This window comes from Cervus elaphus, chromosome 2, assembly GCF_910594005.1.
Source record: "Cervus elaphus chromosome 2, mCerEla1.1, whole genome shotgun sequence".
NCBI lineage: Eukaryota > Metazoa > Chordata > Mammalia > Artiodactyla > Cervidae > Cervus > Cervus elaphus.
The window spans coordinates 9,900,843-9,923,157 of NC_057816.1; the positions used below are offsets into that span (position 1 = coordinate 9,900,843).

The 22,315-nt window shown below is 47.1% G+C and overlaps 1 protein-coding gene across 2 annotated transcripts in view; it reads left to right on the forward strand.

The window, feature by feature from the left end:
• AHNAK (AHNAK nucleoprotein) overlaps positions 1 to 22,315 on the forward strand; it is a 95,157-nt gene that overhangs the window by 44,768 nt on the left and 28,074 nt on the right. Inside the window, exons 5-6 of one of the 2 annotated variants that reach the window (XR_006334847.1) lie at positions 5,299 to 5,398; positions 12,902 to 13,041. Coding sequence is in view for 1 of the 2 variants with exons in the window: in XM_043871802.1 (XP_043727737.1) it covers positions 5,299 to 5,398 (100 nt within the window). In the remaining variant the exon portion in view is untranslated. The remainder of the gene's footprint in view (positions 1 to 5,298; positions 5,399 to 12,901; positions 13,042 to 22,315) is intronic. The other variant, XM_043871802.1, reaches the window with a different exon arrangement.

Here is a 22,315-nt window from a genome sequence, read left to right on the forward strand (position 1 = left end):
TCTCTGAATATGGGTTGGTCTGGGATACAGGATTCCCTTAAACTTTCCCTTTTCCCCTTAACTTTCCTTAACCCTTTCCCCTTAAACTGTATATTTAATCTCTTGCATAGGCTTCCTGGGTAGCTCAGCTGGTAAGGAATCTGCCTAAAATGCAGGAGACCTGGGTTTGATCCCTGGGTTGGGAAGATCCCCTGAAGGAGGGCATGGCAACCCACTCCAGTATTCTTGCCTGGAGAGTCCCGATGGACAGAGGAGCCTGGTGGGCGGCAGTCCATGGGGTCGCATAGAGTCAGACACCACTGGGCGATTAAGCACAGCACAATCTCCTTCATAAACCACAAATTCAGTTCCATTTTTGCTTTTCCCAACTTTATTGAGATGTAATCGGCATAAAATGTTGTGTTAGTTTTAGGTGTACGAAATAATGATTTGATCTATGTATATACTGCAAAATGATGACTTGGTTAAGCTTAATCTCAGTTCTGCTTTTTCATGTTGGGTCTCTTTGGAGTCACTTCACCTACTCTGTTCCCTATACCATTCAGCTTAGACAGGAAGCAAAGGGAAGCCGGGTGGCCTGGGGTGGGGACAGAGGAGTGGAGGGAGGGGAAGTGAGGATGCTGGGGACCGGCAGGTTCTCTCATGGCTCCCACACAGTCAGGGCTGCTGGGTCTTGCTCTGGAGACAGATGACACGTGAAGGGAGAGATGGTCTCCCTGCTTTTGGCCAAGGTAGAGCACCGGCAGCTCCCCCGCCAGCTCTCCTCTCTAATCTCATTTCCTTCCACTCACTGTCCTCTTCCTGTCCATCTCTCTGTCCCCCTTCCTGCTGGCTCCAGCCATCGTCATTCTTAAGCGGCCCTGTGAAGGCAGGAAGGGAACTCTCCTTGGTGGCCTTGAGCACCCAGGAGCTCCTAAGTCAGACCAGACTTGGCTGTCCCTTTCTTCCCTCCATAGTTTTCTCCCAATCCCTCCATGAGGCCTGGGTAGTGGCATTGCAGCTGACCAACTGCAGACACCTTTTCCTCTTTCTGTGGCCTCAAAGAGCTGACCCTGACTTGGGCATATTTTATCAACCCCTGCCTCTAACCCAGAGACCCCTCTGCCATCGCCAAAGGAGATGATGCCATAAACTCCTCTATAATGCAAACTTCATGAAGGCGCATATATATATATATATATGTTGGCCGCTGCACCGGGTCTTTGTTGCAGCACATGGACTTCTCTTGTGATGGTCCGTGGGCTTAGTTACCCTGCAGCATGTGGGATCTTAGTACCTTAACTAGGGATTGAACCCATGTCCCCTGCATTTGAAGGTGGATTCTTAACCATTGGATCACCAGGAAAGTCCCCTGAAGTCAGATATTTTGAAGATTCCCCAGAGTCTAGAACAGTGCCTAGCCCTGTAGCAGGTACCCAATAAATATCTGTTGAATGACCCTCCTCTTGTTGGAATAATCACCCTCCCAATGCTGATGGGCACTCGGGTGGACAGGTAGACATTTTTAGAGCTAACATTTCCAAAGATTTAATTTTTAATTATGCTATATAGCAATTAATTTTTGTAAAAATCTTAAACAAGGGACGTTCTCCTTGTTGCAAACCCATTTGCACAGTCCTCCGTAGTGCTGGCCACTGTCATCACCTTGGTGTGCCCCCCTGCAGACATTGCTTGAAGTTTTTGGACATATCTGTTCAATAACCCAGTTGTCTACAGTTTGGTGGGTTAAAAGAAATCATAAATAAGACCATACCATATTGTCTTGCAATGTTTTTTTTTCTGCCTTAACAAGATGTTTTGGAGATGTTCTGTGTAGGTAGAGACAGATCTATTTCCTTCTCCTTCACTGTTGTGAATTATTTCATGGCCCAAATGAAGTATTGTATATTGCATGTCATTACCCATGTCTACAAACAGCCTGGCACGTGCCATTTTGAGCACACATAGAAGGATTTTACTTGATTACCTAGTGGTGAAATTGCTGGACAAAGGAGCACGTGCATGTAGCATTTTAATAGCTGCTCCCAATCATCCTCCCAAAGACTTGTATTCTTGTACATTCTGGGTGTGAAAGCCCATGCTTTCTCTATACCCTCATTGATTTTTATCGAGCTCTGTTATTTTTCACCAATCTGTTGGTTAAAAAAAAAAACAACAACAACATGATCTCATTGTTAGAATAAAAATTTCAGTTCAGTCTTCTTGGCCAGGAAACTGTGAGTGATTCACAGTGGTAACAAAGTCACATGTATAGTAATAGCCCTATTTAACCAGGATGTGCTAGGTTACTATTTTACACTGAGTGAGGAGGTCTCTACTCTTTTGCCTGGGAATATAGTCATGTGTCAGTTTTCTCCACACAGTTCTCTACAGTCTTATCCATGTTAAAACCCAGCGTCTGGGGTCGTGGAGGCCCCCTGTGGAATGACTCCCCTCCGCCGCACCACGTAGCCTTTCTCCTCTGGAGTGGCTCCAGCCAGTTCTTTGGTCACAGCCCGCCCTTCCCTCACGTCCTTTCCTGCCACACAGTGGTCATGTCCTGGAATGACGAGGCTGATTGTCGGGTCTGACGCAGCAGCGCGTTCTCCGAGCCTGGCCTCCCAAGCTTCTCCTTTGATCAGCGCCGGACACGTCAGCAGAAGTTGTTGGTTTGTCCCTTGCTTGGCGTAGATGATATCGGGTCTATCTTCTGGTACATCAGAAGCTGTACCACTGGCTGGACCTTGTCTTAGTCTTTCCCAAGCTCACAGGTCACCTAGTCCGATGTTTTCCACAGAGGATTCCCTTTTATTTATTTATTATTAAAAAAATTTTTTGGCCATGCCATGAAACATACAGGGTCTTAGTTCCCTGACCAGGGATCGAACCCAGTGTCCCCTGCAGGGGAAGTGTGGAGTCTTAACCAAAGGACGACCAGGGAGGTCCCGAGGAGTTCCTTTTAAAAGGAAAAACTTTAAGAGCGTTCACAATTTTACGCCATTTAATTTCATGATTCTTCTCTGTGCCCACCTCAGCATCTTGGGTTCTTTCTTTTATTTTCCTCATCATCCATATTCAGGAAAATGCTGAAATGGTGGCTGTGAAAGGATTTTTCTCCCTGAAAGTTTTCTCTGGGCTTGGTTCTCTTACTAACATGATACAGCTTAGAATCATTTAGTGCCTTAATATTTATCTCTGGGGATTGAATTGGACTCATCACTTAGTACGGCTGGATTTAATAATGGTTTCTGCCCGAGGTTTACAGTTTTTAGAGAGAACATAGGATTTTAAGGCTGTGTGACTTGTTTTGATGGTTTCGGATTAATTTCCTATTTGTATCAGAAATTCACTTGCTGGATGATTTGATTATTTCCTTTCCTAAAGTCAGTTGAAACCAAATTTGTTTTTTACTCCTTTATCCAGTCCAACTGCTACAAGAATCTTTTTTTGATGGTTTATTAATAGTAATATTATTCTGTTATTTCTAAAGCACTCTAGTTTTGGCTACGAGTTTTGCTAACAGGACACAACAATACAATCTATGTAATTAGCTTAGGACCATACTTTCTTCAGGATAACTTCTTCTTTTGGATATCTTAGTAACTTTGCCTTGGACTTTTTTTTTTCCTTTCATATTTTCTAATATATGCTGCAAAACATGAGTGGATGGTTTGGTGGTTTTGAGTGTGGGTTCATGAACCACATGGCCTGCTTTCAAATCTCAGCTCTACGACTTCCCAGCTGTGCGATCACAGGCAACTTATTTAAGGCCTCTGTGTCTGTTTTCATGCCACTGGTTGTTAAAGAAATGCAAGTTCAGTGAGTCCCCTACATAGGAGCCTTCAAGCTGTGAACTTTCAAAGAGTCCAATGTGCTTGCCGTCTCCTGTTGCTGACGATCCTTCAGCTCTACCATCTCTCACGTGTTCTCCCTCCTCCAGTTGGTAACTCTTGCCTGTTTGCGCGATGCCAGCCCCTGTATGCCAGCTGGTATACTGCAGTACTGTACTTTTCAAGGTACTCTACTGTAAGATTAAGACTGTTTTATTTTTGTGTTTGTTTCTTTTTAATGTATTATTTGTGTGAAAAGTATTGTAAACCTATTGCAGTCCAGTACTAGACAGCCAGTTGTGTTAGCTGGGTACCTAGGCTAAGTTTATTGGACTTGCAAGCGTGCTCTTGGAAGGAACTTGTTTGTATGTAGGGGACTTACTGTGTCATTTAACTGAAAGAGCGAATACATGAAAAAAGCAGTCGATGGAAGCTATTGATATTAACACTGTTCTCCACAAACTGGTTTCCATGTTGCTGCCAGACAGGATTCTGACATTGGCCAGGGAATTCTGTGCTTAGATAGACTTTGCGTCCTGATGGCACCCTTACTTCGAGATGCTGGGAACCCTGCATTGGAGATCTAGGGAGATCTATTGGAGAAACCACATAGATTTCAGGGACTCTTTTCATGGAATCCAATCCACTGGTTCGCCCTCCTGCCCCATGGCGTCCAGTTCAGCATGGTACAGAGAAAAGATGCACAGTGGACAGTCACTCACGCCTTCCTTGCTACGCATTCTTCACTTGACAGCATCTTGTTCCTCAGTGCTGAATTATACCTTATCTCTTTTCTTCTGCCACTGCCAAATCCTTGAGGACCGGGACTGGGTCTGCTGCACTGAGACACCTGAAATGGCATTGTCCATCTCCATTGTAAGAGGGTCACTGGGCTTCAACAGAAGGATGTCTTTCAGCTGATGCCAGCTCCCTTCTTAACATCCTGTTATCTATTCTACAGACAGAGCTTCCAAGCAAGGGGTGGGATAGATTGGGATGTGCTGGGATATAAAGGTGGGCCCCTGGTTTTATTTATGCATTATTATTTTTAATAATAATAAATTTATTATTTATTTACTTTATTATTGTTTTTATTTTTGACTGCACTGGGTCTTCGCTGCGGCACGCGGGCTCTCTCCAGTTGTGGTGAGTGGGGACTGCTCTTCGTTGCGGTGTGTGGGCTTCTCACTGCGGTGGTTTCTCTTGGAGCACAGGCTCAAGAGTGTGTGGGCTTTAGCAGGTGTGGTATGTGGGCACAGGAGTTGCGGTGCCTGGGTTTATCTGCCCCCTGGGATGTGGGATCTTCCCCGGCCGGGGATCCAACCTGTGTCCCCTGCATTGGCAGGCGAATTCTCAGCCATTGGACCACCAGGGAAGACCTGGGTTTTTTTCTTTTTCTTTTTTTGTACATATAGTACGCATTTGAGAAACATTAAATGGTTGGATGATTTGATGTGCGACTGGTAACAACCCTTGTCCTTGTTGTTAGAACCCACCACAGCGGTCAGTCCTGGAACGCAGAGAGCAGAATAAACCCGAGGAAGCCACCAGCCAAGCCCAGGCAGAGTCAGTCTCCACCCCAAACACAGGTGAGAGAAGGTCATGGGGACTGAAAGAACGGTGACTTGAATCATAATAATGATACCTCCATCCAGACATGAGGCTCACGGGAACCTCCACAGATGACCAAGCCTTCCTGGACCAGAAGTCACTCAGCAGAGAGCTGGTTCAGAACACCGGGGACCCTGCCCCTCCCTCTCCAGGACCTAGAAATTCAAGTCCTCCTCTCGCCTTTCAGCTATTTGAAAAGTCAATGGAAAATGCACTCACTCTGGAGGAATAATTGACTCCTTCCACAGGAGTCTCAGGGTTTCTTGATACTTAGAACTGTTAACACTCGTGGCATATATGGGACGTTTACACGGTTATAGGACAGTATCTGGGTGTCCCTCGTGGCTCAGACGGTAAAGAATCCACCTGCAATGCGGGAGACCCAGGTTCGATCCTTGGGTTGGGAAGATACCCTGGAGAAGGAAATGCAACCCACTCCAGGATTCTTGCCTGGAGAATTCCGTGGACAGAGGAGCCCGGTGGGTCACAGTCCACGGGGTTGCAGAGTTGGCCACGACTGAATGACTAACACATACAGGGCAGTATCTGTTGAACTTGGAGTTCAGAGTGGGGCAGACACCCGAAATTTAGAACTTAAGGGTTAGTATCTACTGGTGGAGCTCTACCCGAGTTTAGGAGAAAGGCTTGTAAAGGAAATGCCTTCTCCAGAGGGGAGACGCCCACATGAAGGGCAAGATGAGAGGAAGAAGTAACCGTGGGAGGAGGAAATCCTGCTTGCAGGAAGCTTAATTTGGGCTGCAGTCAGGTCTTGGGCTTACTGCATTTGAGGTGGTTGCAAACACTTGAAAAATCAGGAGATTTCCAGAAAATCGGGGATGGATGTATTCAAAAGGAACAGCCTAGCTTCTCTTGAAGTGTTGAAATCTCTGCCATGTGTGCATCTCACGTTTCACCACCAGCTGGAGCAGAGTCATGGCCTATCCCCTGGGAAACTGGGGTTTCCTGTCCTTTTGTCCCATGGACACCCCCCCACCACCTCCTCCCTCCCCGAATTAGCCTTGCTTCCTGAGGCTAATCCCTCCAGGGTTTTCGTACTTCCCCTTCCCTCACCTCTTGGTTGCCCCTACTCTCCCTGGCACCCCACCTCTATCCTGGCATCTCCCAATAAATATGCACGTTCCCCTCCCCGCTTGAAGAAACCCTCCTTCAGCCCCTCCCCCTTCTTACCGTGGTATTGTCCCCGTAGTGCCAACCTGCTTGAAAAGGTCACCTGCTTTTCCCATCACCTCTGCCTCCCGCGCCACTCACTCTGGCGCCCCGCCCCCTGCCACGGAACTTCCTCCGTCTCCACCCAGAGCTGTTCTCGCTCATCCTTCATTCCGCCCAGGGTGGTCTCAGGGCACTTGATGCTGTGCCTTCTCCCTTCTGGAAGCCCCCTCCTGCCTTGGCTTCGTGATTTCTGGCTGTTTATTGTGGGCTCTTAGGGCTTCCCTTGGAGAAGGAAATGGCAACCCACTCCAGTGTTCTTGCCTGGAGAATCCCAGGGACGGGGGAGCCTGGTGGGCTGCCATCTATGGGGTCGCACAGAGTTGGACATGACTAAAGTGACTTAGCAGCAGCAGCAGCAGGGCTTCCCTGGTGGCTCAGCGGTAAAGAATCTTCCTGCAGTGCTGGAGACATGGATCCATCCCTGGGTTTGGAAGATCCCCTGGAGGAGGAAATGGCAACCCACTCCAGTATTCTTGCCTGGGAAAACTCACGGACAGAGGAGCCCAGCAGGCCACAGTCCATGGGATCCCAAAGAGCGGGACATGACTTAGCGACTAAACAACAACAAAGTTCCCTGGCTAGGGATCGAATCCGGGTCCCAGCAGTGAAAGTCCTGAGTCTTAACCACTGAATGGCCAGGGAATGCCTAGTGATTTTGCTTCTGTCTGCATGGTTAGGACCACTTCGTCCTCCTTTCCCAGGCCCGTAACGGCCTCCTCTTTTCCCATAACCTCACAAATGGCAGAATTCCTTGAGCACCTATCCTGAGTCTTCATTTTTCTTGCTGGGGACTCTCTGGGCAACCTCTTGGGATTGCTCATGCTTAAACCTGCTTTCCAGCACTGGGTCCAGCTCTGCCTCCCCTCAGAAAGAAAACTCAGACCCCCGTCGAGTTTCCTTTGCCTCTGATCAGCTCTGTAACCACAACAGTCATCCCTGCTCCTTCTTAATATCCCCGACATCTTAAATTTTCGTTTACTGCAATTATCTCCTAACTGGTTTGCCTGTCTTAGACCTTTCCTTCTATGAGTGGAGTGGGCTTTAAGTAGAGGCCAGTCTAAAATAAAAATCAGATCATGTTACTCCCCTGCTTAAAATTCTTCAGAGGCTCCTCTTGACTTTCAGGGTGAAGTTCACGTCCTTGACTTAGCACCCAAGACTGCCATGACCTCCTTCTATCTCATCACCCGCCGCTTGTACCGTTCATCCCAGCCATACCCAAAGGCTTGCTGGTACCCAGGTTCATGATGCTGGTCCCTGCTCCTGTCTTCATGATGCTCCTCCACACTCCTTCTGCCCTCTGTTTATCTGGGCCTGCGAGTCACCACCCCAGACACCCTGAGCCTCCGGGTCTGGGCTCTGTGCTCCTCCTGTGTGCTTTTCAGTAGTTCCGGGCACCCCTGTTTCAGCTCCAACAGTACTGGGCTTCTGCCAGACTTCACCTCCCCTGAGGACCCAGGAAGGTCCCCAGGATGGCATGCCTGGCACGTCAAATAGAGAGATGATGGCAGGTGCCGGGAGCCAACACACGAGACCCTACCCATGACAAGGCCATGAGGGAGAAAACCTGATGGGCAAGGCGGATCAGGTTTTCAGGGGTTTCGAAAAGGCCAGCTCATGAGATCCCACCCATGACAAGGTCACGAGGAGAAAGCTTGACAGGCAAGGCAGATCAGGTTTTCAGGGATTTCGAAAAGCTGCCCCCGGCACTCACCTTAAAGGTGATATCTATCTTTCTGATGCTTGCCTCAATGGACTACTCCCTAATTTCTGTGACACAGGCAGGAAGGCCTTCCCCGATCTCTTCCCAAATAAGAATCAATTTAGAACGTTAATCAATAAGTTTCCCAGGTGGTGGTATTTTATGAGATTATTCAGGGTGAAAGGAGTGTTTTAATTTAAACTCCTTTGCTGGTAGTTTGTTAGCCAAATGCATTTATGCCCTTGGTACTAATATGCATGATTGCTTATAATATCCTAATCATAAAATAGCATAAAGAACCTGATTATATAAAAGCCCTAATAGATATAGAGCCCTTTTAAGGGGTAAAGGAGTCCTATTAGAAAACACAAGAAAAATTACTCTACAGGTGGTTATTGGGTTGTGATTTGCTTCTGTGTTTTTGCTTGCTGTATTTTTGCCTTTAATGTGCTAAGGTTGTGTTATAAAAACCATTGTTAATATAGTTAAAGATCTAGAGAAATAGAACTTAGCCCTAGTGTGGTAACAATGAGGTGGTTGTTAATTGTCAGCCAGGAGTGCTAGGCAGAAGCTGCCTCACCAAAGTCACAGAGTCAGTGTGGGGTAAACTTCTTAGATAAACGCAACTGACAACTTCTGCAGAAGGATTAATTTTTGTGTTAACAAGGTTATACTTCTACTCTGTACTTCTACTCTCTACTCCCTATGAGACTGCTACCTTTCAGTTAAGGTCACCATAGAAACAGAAAATAGGTTTACATTCACCTGACTTGCATAAAATGTTAATAGGCCCCCAGGCCAGAAGATAATGTACAAGACCCTCATAAACAAAGAAGTACGCAGAAAACACCCTGGTTTCGTGAAGGACAAGCTTACGTAATGTTAAACTATCTTCCCCTTAGAAATGTATTAACTTAGGGTATAAAAGCTATGGTAAAAAATAAAGCATTGCCAGACTCTGCCAGACTCTCTGCACCCTTGTCTGGTCATTCTCTCTCTCTCTCTCTCTACCTCGCAGACTTGGCCCTATCAAGTCTGGTCTCACGTGTCTTCTATCTCTCGCCGACACCGTTCATCCTGAGGGTACCCCCTGGATCCTGCTGGGGCTGGACCCCGGCAGGCAGGAGCTTCTGGCTGGCTTCCCAGCACTCACATGGCTGTGTATTCCTCTCTTGTTTTCTTGGGAGCAGCTTCTAGACTCTCAGTGTTTGCATTTTCAGCACTATATATATATATATATATATATATATATATATATATATATATATATATATTTGGTATGATGTACCTTGACATTTATTAAGTGTCTCAAGATTTAAAGATGATGGAGACTTGACCTCTTTCCCTAAAGGATTTATTATACACTGGGTGCATCCATCACATGTCTTCATTCAGTGAGTATTTATCAACAGCCAGCACAGAAAGAGGTAGAATTAATGCATCCAGGCACAGGGATTCATGTAAAGTCTGCGGAGCTTAGAAGAACTTGCTGTGGTTTTTCATCTTCACAAGCTTTGCTTTAAATGACGGGAGAAAGATTACAGTTAGCCTTGCCAGGGACTCCTCTATCGGCCAGGTCACAGGCTTTTCCCTGGTCACAAATGTTTCCTTTGAAACCTGCTTGCATGGCCCTCACTTGCGTGGACTTTGAAGTCAGGGTTTTGTGTAAACATGACTTCACCAGAAACAAACCTTTCCTGCCCCTGCCATTGGCCTCCAGCTTTCTCTGCATCAGCTTCTCAAGAGAATTCTGCTGTGTCCCTTCATAGTTAAACACACAACAGAGCTTGGGGCTGGCTTTCTCACGGCAACGCTGCTGTCCGCTCTTGCCATAAAGTCTCTTTTTGTAAATAAACAGAAAAATCAGTGTGTCTGATCTGAGAGCCATGGCTGGACTTGGAGATAAGGCTGTGGAGTTCACACCAGTGGGGCTTTTGGATGGAGACATCTGGCCCCATGGTGTTTTAAATCCTTAAGAGGGTTTTGGAAGATGAACTGTTGGAAAGTGTCATCTATAAATGTCAGCTCCCAAAGTCGCCATGCTGCATGTCGCACTGTCTGGCATTGAGAGCTGGGTAGCCTAGTGGTTAAGAGCTCCACTTCGGAACTGGGCTGCTTGGGTTTGACTCCTGTTTCCGATACTCTAATCTTCTAATGGGGGGTGAGTTCCAGTTTCCCCATTTGTGAAATCAGGATGAGTTGAGTATTTCCCTTGAGTGGTGGTTGTGAGGATTAAGCCAGTTAGTAGCTGTGCAGGGCTTAGACGCAGAGTAAGTACTTGGTGATGTGAGCTCTTGTATAATTATGCCCTTTCATCAGCTTCTCAGGGGCCGTTAAACGCCATGACTTTCTCTGGGTCACCAAAGCTGTCATCAGGTCTCCCCACCTCTGGTGGCCCACAGCATCTCTGAGCCCGTTGTCAATCCCCTTTGCTCACTTTGTATCTCTGACCATCTTATTCCAGTCCTTTCTCTCTTTTTTTTCGTCTGCGCTGCAAGGTTCATAGGATCTTAGTTCTCTGACCTGGAATGGAAACTGGGCCCCTGGCAGCGAGAGCCCTGAGCTCTAACCACTGAACCACCAGGAAATTCCCAGTCATACCTGTTCCACGTTGTTCTTTCTGCCTGGAATAGGCTTCTATTGCATCTCTTCCCATCCCCCAGTGCTCTCCTTCTTTCTATTTTGAATCCCTCTTGGTGGATTGGGTACAGAAACTATAGGGAAACTCTAGGATGATTTGAGTTTTTTTAAATTTATAAATCTCTAAAGCTTTCTAGCGGAGAAGGTAATGGCACCCCACTCCAGTACTCTTGCCTGGAAAATCCCACGGATGGAGGAGCCTGGTAGGCTCTGGTCCATGGGGTCGCTAAGAGTCGGACACAACTGAGCGACTTTACTTTCACTTTTCACTTTCATGCATTGGAGAAGGAAATGGCAACCCACTCCGGTGTTCTTGCCTGAAGGATCCCAGGGACGGGGGAGCCTGGTGGGCTGCTGTCTATGGGATCACACAGAGTCGGACACGACTGAAGTGACTTAGCAGCAGCAGCAAAGCTTTCTAGAGCCCTTGCCGGTGGACTAACCTGTGAGATTGCCATCTATTTTTTTTAATTGTAAAATATGCATAAGATTTTCTGTTTTAACCGTCTTTAGCTGTACAGTTCAGTGGCATGAGTATATTCACATTTGTTGTGCAACCATCACCGCTCTCTGTCCCCAGAACATTTTCATTTTCCCAAACAGAAGCTCTGTACCTATTAAACAATAACTTCCCCTTTCTTCTCTCTACTTCCTGGCAACCACGATTCTGTTTTGTATCTCTATGGATTTAACTACGTTAGGTTCCTCGTACCAGTGAAATCATACAACATCTGTCCTTTGGCGGCTGGCTTACTTCACTCAGCATAATATCTTTAAGGTCCATCCATGTTGTAGCATGGGTAAGGATTTCCTTTCTTCTAAAGGCTGAATTGTATGTAAGGTCACATTTTATTTATCTGTTCATCTGTCGATGAACATTTGAGTTGTTTCCACCTTTTTTTTTTTTTTGGCTACTCCCCACAGCACATGGGATCTTAGTTCCCCGACCAGGGACAGAACTTGTGCTTGCTGCATTGGAAGTGTGAAGTCTTAACCACTGGACTGCCAGGGAAGCCCCTCTTTCCACTTTTTGGCTGTTGTGAATAGCACTGCCACGAACACTGGTGTACAAGTATTAATATCTGTATAAGTTCCTGCTTCAGTTCTTTTGGGTGTTATACTCAGTAGTGAAATTGTAGTATCATAATGGTCCAACTTTTATGCGCGGTTGACTTTATAAATCAAGATCAGAGCTTGAACACCTGCTGGGAAAATTCTCTTGACCTCCCTTCTCCCCCACCCCCACCCCGCCCCAGGCCCTCTCATGGACTTTATCTCCATCAGGGTCAACTCTACACTCAGGTTCTTCCGGCTAAAGCTCTGGTGTCATCCTGGGCGTCTGGAATTCTTTTACATGGTTAGACAATGAGCAGTTCCCATTCGGTCCATCCTCTGTATCCAGAATTGAGTCACTTCTCTCACCCCACCTTTGCTGCCCGGATCCAGGCCCCCACGGCTCTCATCTAGATCAGGACAGTGGTTTCCTGACTGCTCTCCCTGTTTTGATCTTGGTCCCCCTGTGATCTCTTTACGAGCACAATTGGTTCAACCTTTTAAAGACATTATCGGGCTTCCCTGGTGGCTCAGTGGTAACGAATCCACCTGCTAATGTAGGAGATGTGGGTTGGATCCCTGGGTCAGGAAGATCCCCTGGACAAGGAAATGGGAACCCACTCCAGTATTCTTGCCTGGAAAACTCTTCGTGGACAGAGGAGCCGGGCAGGCTATAGTGGCAAAAAGACAGACAGGATTGAGCGACTAACACTTTTAAGACATCAGTCAGGTAATGTTATTCCTGTTGACCTTCTAGCATCTCACTGTCCATCTCACTTGAGGCCAAATATAAGTGTTTGCAAAGGTCTGTTAGTCCTCACTGCTCTTCTGACCTTATTTCTCCTTCCCTCCTCAGCTCAGGCCATGAATGTCCCCTCACTGTTCTGCCTCAGGGCTTTGGAGTTTTTGGAGAACTAGCCTCGAATGTTCTTACCTTGACAAACCCTTCACCCTTCAAGGTCACCTCTGGAGAGCGCCCTGCTCTGAAACTTTAAGGTAAAAAGCTCTCACTGTCCCGACTCCAGGCATTACTCATGTCTTTTACCCACTTACTTAGCGCTTTCTGACATAGATTCACTCCCCAGTTTGTTCATTTCCTTCCTCCTCACTAGAATGTGTGTATGTGTGCCCAGTCGTGTCTGACTCTTTTGTGACCCCATGAACTGTAGCCCGCCAGGCTCCTCTGTCCATGGAATTCTCCAGGCAAGAATACTGGAGTGGGTTGCCATTTCCTTCTCCAGGGGACCCAGGGATCGAACCCACGACTCCTGCATTGGCAGGCTGATTCTTAACCAGTAGTACCACCTGGGAAGCCCCCTCATAAGCTTCATGACGTTTGGTTTTGTTTGGTTTCCTGTCATATTCTCAGTGCCTCTAACAGTGCCAGGCACATACTAGGTGCTCAGTTTGTATCTGTTCCATGAATGGATGGATGGTGCTGTGAGGTCCCCACTCGAACGGCCCACAGGTGCTCCTAGTCTCTGAGAAATGTGCAAACACATCAAAGTCCCACTGCTGTTAGGCTCCAGTCTCATCCTTGTGGCCCAGGGCAGCTTCAAAAGGAAGCAAACTGGGTTGATCACTTTTTGCAACTCTCTTTAGCCTTAGCAGTTCTTATAAGTGCCCCTGATTGCTGTAAAGATTTATCCTGTAACAAACAGCCCTTCAAAAACCTGTATCATATTCAGGTTCCCCAAACTGGACTCCAAGTTACCTTCTCAGGGGTTCAAGGAGTCTTCGTGTTAGTCCTGCTCAGTCCTGTCTGGCTCTTTGCCCTCCAGGCTCCTCCGTCCATGGAATTTTCCAGGCAAGAATACTGGAGTGGGTTATCATTTCCTCCCCCAGGGGATCTTCTTGACCCAGGGATTGAACCAGGTCTCCTGCATTGCAGGCACATTCTTTACTGTCTGAGCTACTCTCACCTATACAAACCAGCTATTGTTTTTACGACAACCTAAGGGGGAAAAATGGAAACAGATTCTTGGTCTTTTAAGGACTGAATGAAGCTAAGGAATTAGTTATGTGAGTGGGGCCAGGGTGCTTGCATTTGTGTGTGGGCTATGCTTGGTGCTCGCGGACCCCCTGAAATGATGGTCTTTAACTCTTATTGTTTAAACTGGGGTCACTGGTTCATGGATGTCTTCTTGCAAATCCATGATAATTTCTTCCCCTGTAAGTGTGTCTGAATGAGGTATATTCAGACTGCACAGCTAATAACCACGAGCTACAGTGCAGACTGAAATACAATACAGGAGAGAAATCTTCCAGGGTCCAGGCCACAATTTCACATGGGTCTGAGTCAGCCTGGGGCAACGGGGTATGACGCAGAGAAAAGAACATGGTCTTAGAGTCAGGTGACTGGAGTTGGAATCAATCTTGGTCTCAGAACTAACTGTGTGACCCTGGGTTTGTTGGCCCATCCCTTTCTGGGTTTCATTCTTGCTTGATAAAATGAACCAGAGAATCTTTAAGTTCTCTTCCAACTCATGCTTCTCTTTTGTGAGGTATGTTGGGCAGAACTGCTCATTTGGACACCAGGAAATGTACCCTGTTGGCACCAAGCCCTGAGTACTAGCTGTGAGGATAACAGTGACATTACTGAGGTGTCCATTCAAGGCTCGTCTTCTCTGAGTGGCCTTTGCTAGGACTGTACCTAGAAATCACACCTCCATTTCTATCCTATTTACCCTAGTTGATTTTTCTTCATATTCGTCTCCTGTACTTTTGAGGAAATCTGATCTTTATTAAAGTTATTTCTTATTACCTATCTTCTACTTCTAAAAGTAAACTCTATAAAGAGGGTGTTTTTTTTTTTTTTTCCTCTCTCAAGACTGTGCCCCAGTGCCTTGAAACAGTATCTGTCTCTTAGTGGGTACCTAATCAACATTTTCTGAATGATTTTGGCACCTCCTCTGCTTTGGGTACTGTGCAAAGTGCTTTATATTTTAATCAATAAGTGCATGAAATAAGTATTATTATTAGTCTTGTGTATTGGCTGAGAAAATTGAGGCATCACAAAAATCAGATAACTTGCCTGTAAGTATCAGAGCTGAAATGTGAACCCAGGTAATTGCTGGATTCATCCTTAGCCTTGGCACCTCTCAGCCAAAAGGGCTATAGTGCCAAGTGCATCAGGTTGTACTGTGTCTCTGTTTTTTTCCCCATTCTTTTCTGCAGCTCTGTGTATGGGGATGGGGAAATTAACCCCTCATTTATTGAGAGGTTATATTGTATATTCTTGGCTCCCTTGATGTAAGTTAATTAACTAAAAAAGGATGGTTTTGTTTCTGGGCTGTCTGTTTCATTGATCTAAGTGTCTGTTTTGACTATTACAGCTTTGTAATATAGTTTAAAATCAGGACGTGTGATGCCTCTAGCTTTGTTCTTCTTTCTCAGGATTGCTTTGGCTATTTGGAGACTGAAGATTTTTTTTTTTTTTCTGTTTCTGTGAAAAATGCCTTTGGAATTTTGGTAGGGATTGGATTGAATCCGAGGAGTGCTTTGGGTAATATTGACAGAAATCAAGCTCTCAGAGTCCTCCTTGACTGCATTTGCCTACTCTGACTGTGCAGAGAATTCACTGTGCAGAATTATAGAACTGAGTGGTTTGTTAGCTCTCCTCTGGTTCCAGCAACCTCTTCATTTTAAAGCTGAAAAAAGAGAGACCTGAAACAGCGGAGTGCCTCTTAACTCCCATGTTATCTTGATGTATGGACTGACTGATTCATGAACTTTCAGCAGTCTGGGTGGTAAACCAGAAGTCCCCTTGGCAGTCATGCTGGGAGCCTGCACAGTGTTGGGGCCTCCCCCATCCTGATACTATCACCACCTGCTGGCCCCTTGGGCCCTGGACCTTTGAGATCTTCCATTACTTGAGGTGCAGTTCAGTTTCCCCGGAGTAGATGCTGGCTGAGGGCCCTGCCTCTGGTCAGGCCACTCCGAAGACAGTGCTTCTTAATGTGAAAACCACATCTGTCAAAATCTCATCTTCTTGGTGTTCAAGATGCACCAGTAGGATGGGTTTCAGGACCATTCTGAGGGCATTTTTGCGTCTTCCTGCTCCTGATGATTTGTCCCCAACTTTTCCCTCCGAGGTCTCTTAGGGGTTAAATGCTACCAGGAAGAAGCAGGGCAGTTTCTCCTCCCTTATGCTGCAAGTTAAGAATGAGGAATATTTTATGTTCATGAATAGGCTGTTACCTATTGGTGTTCTGATCATAGATAAAATGTCCTTGTTCTTGTTTGTTACACATGGAATCACAGTGAACAGTACAAGACCAACTCTAATTAAGTAGTTGAGTGATGTGATCTCTACCATACCAGGAGTAGAAATTCAGGGAAAAGAGTATTGGAAAGGATGGGATGATCAGGTAATAATACAAATGAATTAAGAACCAACGCTTATCAAGTGCTTTCTATGTGTCAGGCACAATAAAAATGCTTTATGTGTCTTAACTCAATCCTCACAATAACCTTGCAAACTCTGTACATCACCGTTTTACAGTGGGGGAAACTGAGGCACAGAAAGATGAAGTAATTTGTTCAAGGTCATTGAGAGCTGGAAGGGCAAAGCTGGGGTCTGAATTCATACAGCCTGACTCCAGGGTCTTTTCTCTTAAATACTGCACCTGACGGCCTTGATGAAAGTTTTGCGAAGAAGATAAGACTTGAACTGGACCTTGAAGAAGGAGAGGGCCGACAGTGTGGGGACAAATCTGAGAGATGGAGTGGGCATGGCAGATCCCAACCGGAAAGAAGGGACTGGCCTCGCTTGGCAGAATGCACACGTTAGGGAGCAGTGGAGGAGATGATGGGACAGTAGGGTGGGGACATATTATAAAAGGTCTTAGCATTAAGGCAGAGTGTTTAGACTTGATCTGGAAGGACGTTGTCTTTGAAGAGTGTTGAAGGGTGACTTGCAGGTGTTTTGGGAGGCTTTCGGTGGCGGTGGTAGGTCTGAGGGTAGGAGGTGTGCGCGCAGTAACTAGGCGCTGGAGGGTTGAGCCTAGAATGCTGGTCTCCTCTGAGCCAGCTCGGGAGGGAAGATGGATGTGGAGTGGGGAGTATGAGGGACAGCCTGGAAGAGCTCTCGCCACCTGTGATCTCCGTGATACAGCTACCTGCAGGACAAGCCGGGGCTCCGCACCCCAGAGTGGCCCACACCCGGCCCGGAGTGGAGAGGCTGTGCCTGAGCCACCTCGCATCTGCCTTCCCTGCTCCACCCTCAGAGCGCCAAAGGGCTATGCTTTCTCTGTGCCCTCCAAGTCCACACACCTTCTTCCTGTGACCACCCCAACCCAGGACCCCCATGGAGAGGGAATTCTGGGAATGCCACATACAGGGTTGGCCAAAAAATTCATGCAGGTTTTCCATTACATCTTATAGAAACACGCAAACAAACTTTTTGGCCAACCCAATACATAGTGGATTTCTTTCATTCTTCTCTTTTCTGCCTGAGCAATTTGATCAGAAAGGCTTTCACAGATGCAGCGTAAACTCTCTTAGCAATCCAGTTGCAGCCAAGCATCGTAGCTGAGGATCTCTCACCATCCCCGCAAGTTCTTAATACATCTCCCCTCTTCTCTGAACCTCCCAAAGTTTCTGTCACTTGCATGGGGGCATGTGGTTTTCTACAGCTGCATCTTCTGTACTAGTTTGCTTGGGCCTCTAGGACAAAGCACTGTCAACCAGATGGCTGAACATCAGGCATTTGTTTTTGCACAGTTTGGAGGCTAGAAGTACAAGATAGAAAAATGGTAGGTAAGCTTTCCTAAGACCCCTTTTCTTGGCTTATAAATCATGGTCTTCTGTCTCCTCATGGTTGTCCCTCGTTAACTGTGTCTTTATTTCCTCTTGTTATAAGGACACTGGTTGTATTGTGTTAGGGCCCATCCTAATGACCTTATTTTAACTTAATTACTTCTTTAAAATAGTCATGTATGGATGTGAGAATTGGGCCATAAAGAAGGCTGAGCGCCGAAGAATTGATGCTTTTGAACTGTGATGTTGGGGAAGACTCTTGAGAGTCCCTTGGGCAGTAAGGACATCAAACCAGTCAATCCTAAAGGAAATCAGTCCTGAATATTCATTGGAAGGACTGATGCTGAAGCTGAAACTCCAATACTTTGGCCACCTGATAAGAAGAGTTGACTCACTGGAAAAGACCCTGATGCTGGGAAAGATTGAGGGCAGGAGGAGAAGGGGATGACAGAGGATGAGATGGTTGGATGGCATCACCGACTCCATGGACATGAGTTTGAGCAAACTCCGGGAGATGGTGAAGGACAGGGAAGCCTGGCAGTGCTGCAGTCCATGGGGTCGTAAAAAGTCAGACATGACTTAGCAACCGAACAACAATAACTTCTTTAAAGACCATCTTCAGGGAATTTCCAGGCTGTCCAGTGGTGAAGACTCTGCAGGGGGCCCAGGTTCAATCCCTGGTTGGGGAACTAAGAGCCTGAAAGATGTGGTGAGGCCAAAACAAAGTGCCCACTTCAAATACAGTCACATTCTGAGGTCCTGGAGGTACTTCTACATATGGATTTGCAGGGCAGGAGACACAATTCAGCCCACAACACTTCCCTGCTCATCCAAGTTACCTCGGGGTGAAAGGTCACCCAGCACTACCCAGGCTGTGCAGTTCTTGTGTCTGGTTCCTCAAGGCAGGCAGCCTCTGGGCTTTTCTGTGAAGGTCCAGGGTGTTATTCACTGACGCAGTTTCTTAGTCTGGGTTGTTCTCCTCCAGGCGAGGAACATTTCTCCATGCACACATTCCAACTTGGTCAGATCAGAAAGCGGCAAATCCAGGAGGGATTTTTTTTTTTTTTAACTGAGTGCAGAATTCCGAGCTTATCAGAGAGCTCAGGAAGGAAGGCCCTCCTTGAGGACAGAGGTCAAGACTTTGGAGTTCAGAGCCTCTGAGAAAGGGTTAGGCTTAATCCTGTTTGCCTGATTAGCCTCTGAATGAATGCAATGATTTAATGCAGGGGTCCCCAGCCTCCGGAATCTAATGCCTGATGATCTGGGGTGGAGCTGATGTAGTAATAATAGAAATAAAGTGCACAATACTTGTAATGCACTTGAATCATCCCGAAACCATCTTCCACTCCCACCCGTCCATGGAAAAATTGTCTTGCATGAAACTAGTCCCTGGCGCCAAAAGGGTTGGAGATGCTGATTTAATGTAACCCTTGAGCTTTCTTTTCTTCCACTCTTAGAGTATCAGTCACTAGGGGATCTGGAAAGGAGCAAAGAGGTAAGACTGGCATAGGAGAGGGTTTGGTGGCTTTCAGGGCTCAGGGCAGCTGGTCAGAGGGTCCAGCCTGCTCCCATAGCAGGTGTGAGTCTGGACAGAGGGCTCTCTGCCTAGCAGGAAGTGGGGGTCTGGGCAAGACTTTCCAAGGCCTGCCTACTGCCCTCCTGCTGGAAATGGGGAGGGGATACTAACCTTCTACAGATCCAGCAGAATCAAGCCACAAGGACACCCAACCATCTTCTCTCTCTCTTCTCTGGATCCCAGCTCCCAGGCACCTGCAAAATTGCCATCGTTTTTTATTAAAGGGAAAAGCACTTCACTGAAGTGAAATATTCGAGCTAGGAATACTCTAAAAAGCCATTTTGGAAAACTTTCAAGAACGGTTTCACAGGCAAAACCAAAGTAAGGGACAGGACTGCATGCAAAGCTAGATCATCTGCTTGGAGAGTCTGTTCTAGAAAGATGACTTGGATTTTACGCAGAGAGGAGGGAGGGAGTGGGAGGGTTGAGTTGGAGGGCTGAGGCCTGGCACTTGTCCAGGGTGTCTTCCTCGGCACGTGACAGGCCCTTGGGGAGACATCTTAATAAGGGGGTCACAAGCCACCTGGCAGACTTCCAACCCTCCTGGTACCCGAGACAAAAATGCTGGCCTGGCGAGACTGTTTGGGTAATTTCCTAGCACATTTACCACTTCACAGACCCCGAACTACGCAAGTAAATGGATCTGTTTAAAAAAAAAAAAAAAAGGTATTAAAAATGTCCAACTATCTTATTACGGTAAGAACTGAAGTAGGCGTACTTTGTAATCTTAACTGTTGACATTAGTGAAACGCTTTTATCCCCAAAGGCCTGGGAGGTATTATTTGAAAGTGATTTTTGTACTGGTGTAAACTTTCTTCTTTTCTAAACATAGCTAAGGGTGGTCGATTTGGGAGAAGTAAAAGAGAAAGAAAAAAAGATGTTTTTCTACTGGTGCTCACCTGAGGTCTAGAAAGTGGTAGAAAGGATGTGGGTGAGGCCTGAACTAAGTGCCCTGCGTCTGTTTGGGAGGGGTGGGGGAGACTGGTGGCCGGAGGGGTCCAGTTTTGGTGTGAGAAGGCCTGGGACGGGAGCAAGCCCACCCCTCCCAGGCCCTGGGCTCTTGCTGAGAGGAATGGAATGTTTGTGTGCTGACCAGACCTGCCTGACTGAGTCTGTGAGAGGCACAGGCCATCAGGCCATCGAAGAGGCTGAAGGCTTTGTGCTCTTAAGATAACACTGTCTTCTTGGAGGGAGATTCCCTTGAGCACAAGAAACAGATTCCAAGCTGGTTCCCAGCAGGGCCTGCTGATTGGGGTGGTGGTGGGAGTTGGGGGCGGGGGGCTTTTGGGATCCCGAGGCTTCTGAGTAAAACAATCTGCATGCCAGGCTTCCTTCTATGATGCTGGGCTCCCACCTGCATCAGTATACCCTTCCCAGTCCCCACCACCTGGCTTCTGCTCCTTCCCAACACACCAGCGGCCTCTGGGCCTTTGCACAAGCTACTCCTTTGGCCAGGAGTGCCCTGGCCACCCCGTAAGTCAATTAGCCCTCAGGATCTGGTACCACCCTCACCCTTTCAGGAAAGCCTGGACCCTGACCTCGGTCCCTATCCCCTGTTACGTGATCAGAGGTCTTCCTGCCCCTCCTGCCTCTAACTTGTCCTCTCCTTCTCCAGGCTTGTGAGGGAAACTGTGGGGGATCACTGGCAGGGCTGGAGGGGTCCAGTTTTACTGGGAGGAGGTCTCAGGGACCAGCTCCACCCCTCCCAGCCCCTGGACTCTTGCTGAGAGGAATGGAATGTGTGTGCTGACTGGATCCTCCCCCGCTGGGCCCAGGCCTCTAAGAATTCAGGAACCTCTTTATTGGTTGCCAGGTGTGGTTTCTGGCAGGTAACTCTTCAGAGGCCTGAGAGTGGGGGAAGGGAGACTCCTGCTTTGTGCAAGAGCTGGGACTCCAGGGGTGCTGTGGGCAGGCCCTGGCTTAGCTTGGTACCCAGGCTGCTCCGTAAGTGCTGTGGTGTGTGTGCTCCGTTGCTCAGTTGTGTCTGACTCTTTGCAACCTCATGGACTATAGCCCTCCAGACTCCTCTGTTCACAGGATTATCCTTGCAAGAATACTGAAGTGGGTTGCCATTTCCTCCTCCTTGAGAATCTTTCCCACTCAGGGATTGAACCAGCATCTCCTGCATTGGCAGCTGAATTCTTTAGCACTGAACCAACTGAGAAGGCCTAAATGCTTGTAGACCAACTGTCAAATTTGCTTTTGCTGGGCAGCTCCCACACACCTGGCACTTTATATTCCTTATCTCGTGTGACCTGCACAAGAACAGGTGAGGAAGGTTTCATATCCATTTCCAGACAAGGTACTTTGGGCTGACTACGTTCTGTGACTTGACTGAGGTCACGCAGCTAAGTTGTTCAGTCACCAAGTAGTGTCCAACTCTTCTCAACCCCATGGACTACAGCATGCCAGGCTTCCCTGTTCTCACCATCTCCTAAGTTTGCCCAAGTTCATATCCATTGAGTTGATGATGCCATCCAACCATCTCATTCTCTGTCACCCCTTTCTCCTCCTGCCCTCAATCTTTCCCAGCATCGGGGTCTTTTCCAAGGAGTCAGCTCTTCACGTCAGGTGGCCAAAGTATTGGAGCTTCAACTTCAGCATCAGTCCTTCCAACGAATAATCAGGGTTGACTTCCTTTAAGATTGACTGGTTTGATCTCCTTACAGTCCAAGGGACTCTCAAGTCTTCTCCAGCACCACAGTTCGAAAGCATCAATTCTTCGTTGCTCTGCCTTCTTTACTGTCCAGTTCTCACATCCATACGTGACTACCGGGAACACAACTAAGAGGCCATAACAATTCCTGGCTTTCATACTGAGGGGGCATAAGAACCAGTGGGGAGCTGGTTAAAAACGTGAGTTTCTTCACACTGCTCCCCCAAGATTCTGATTTTGTCATAGCATTCATTTTTATCGTGATAAAATATACACAG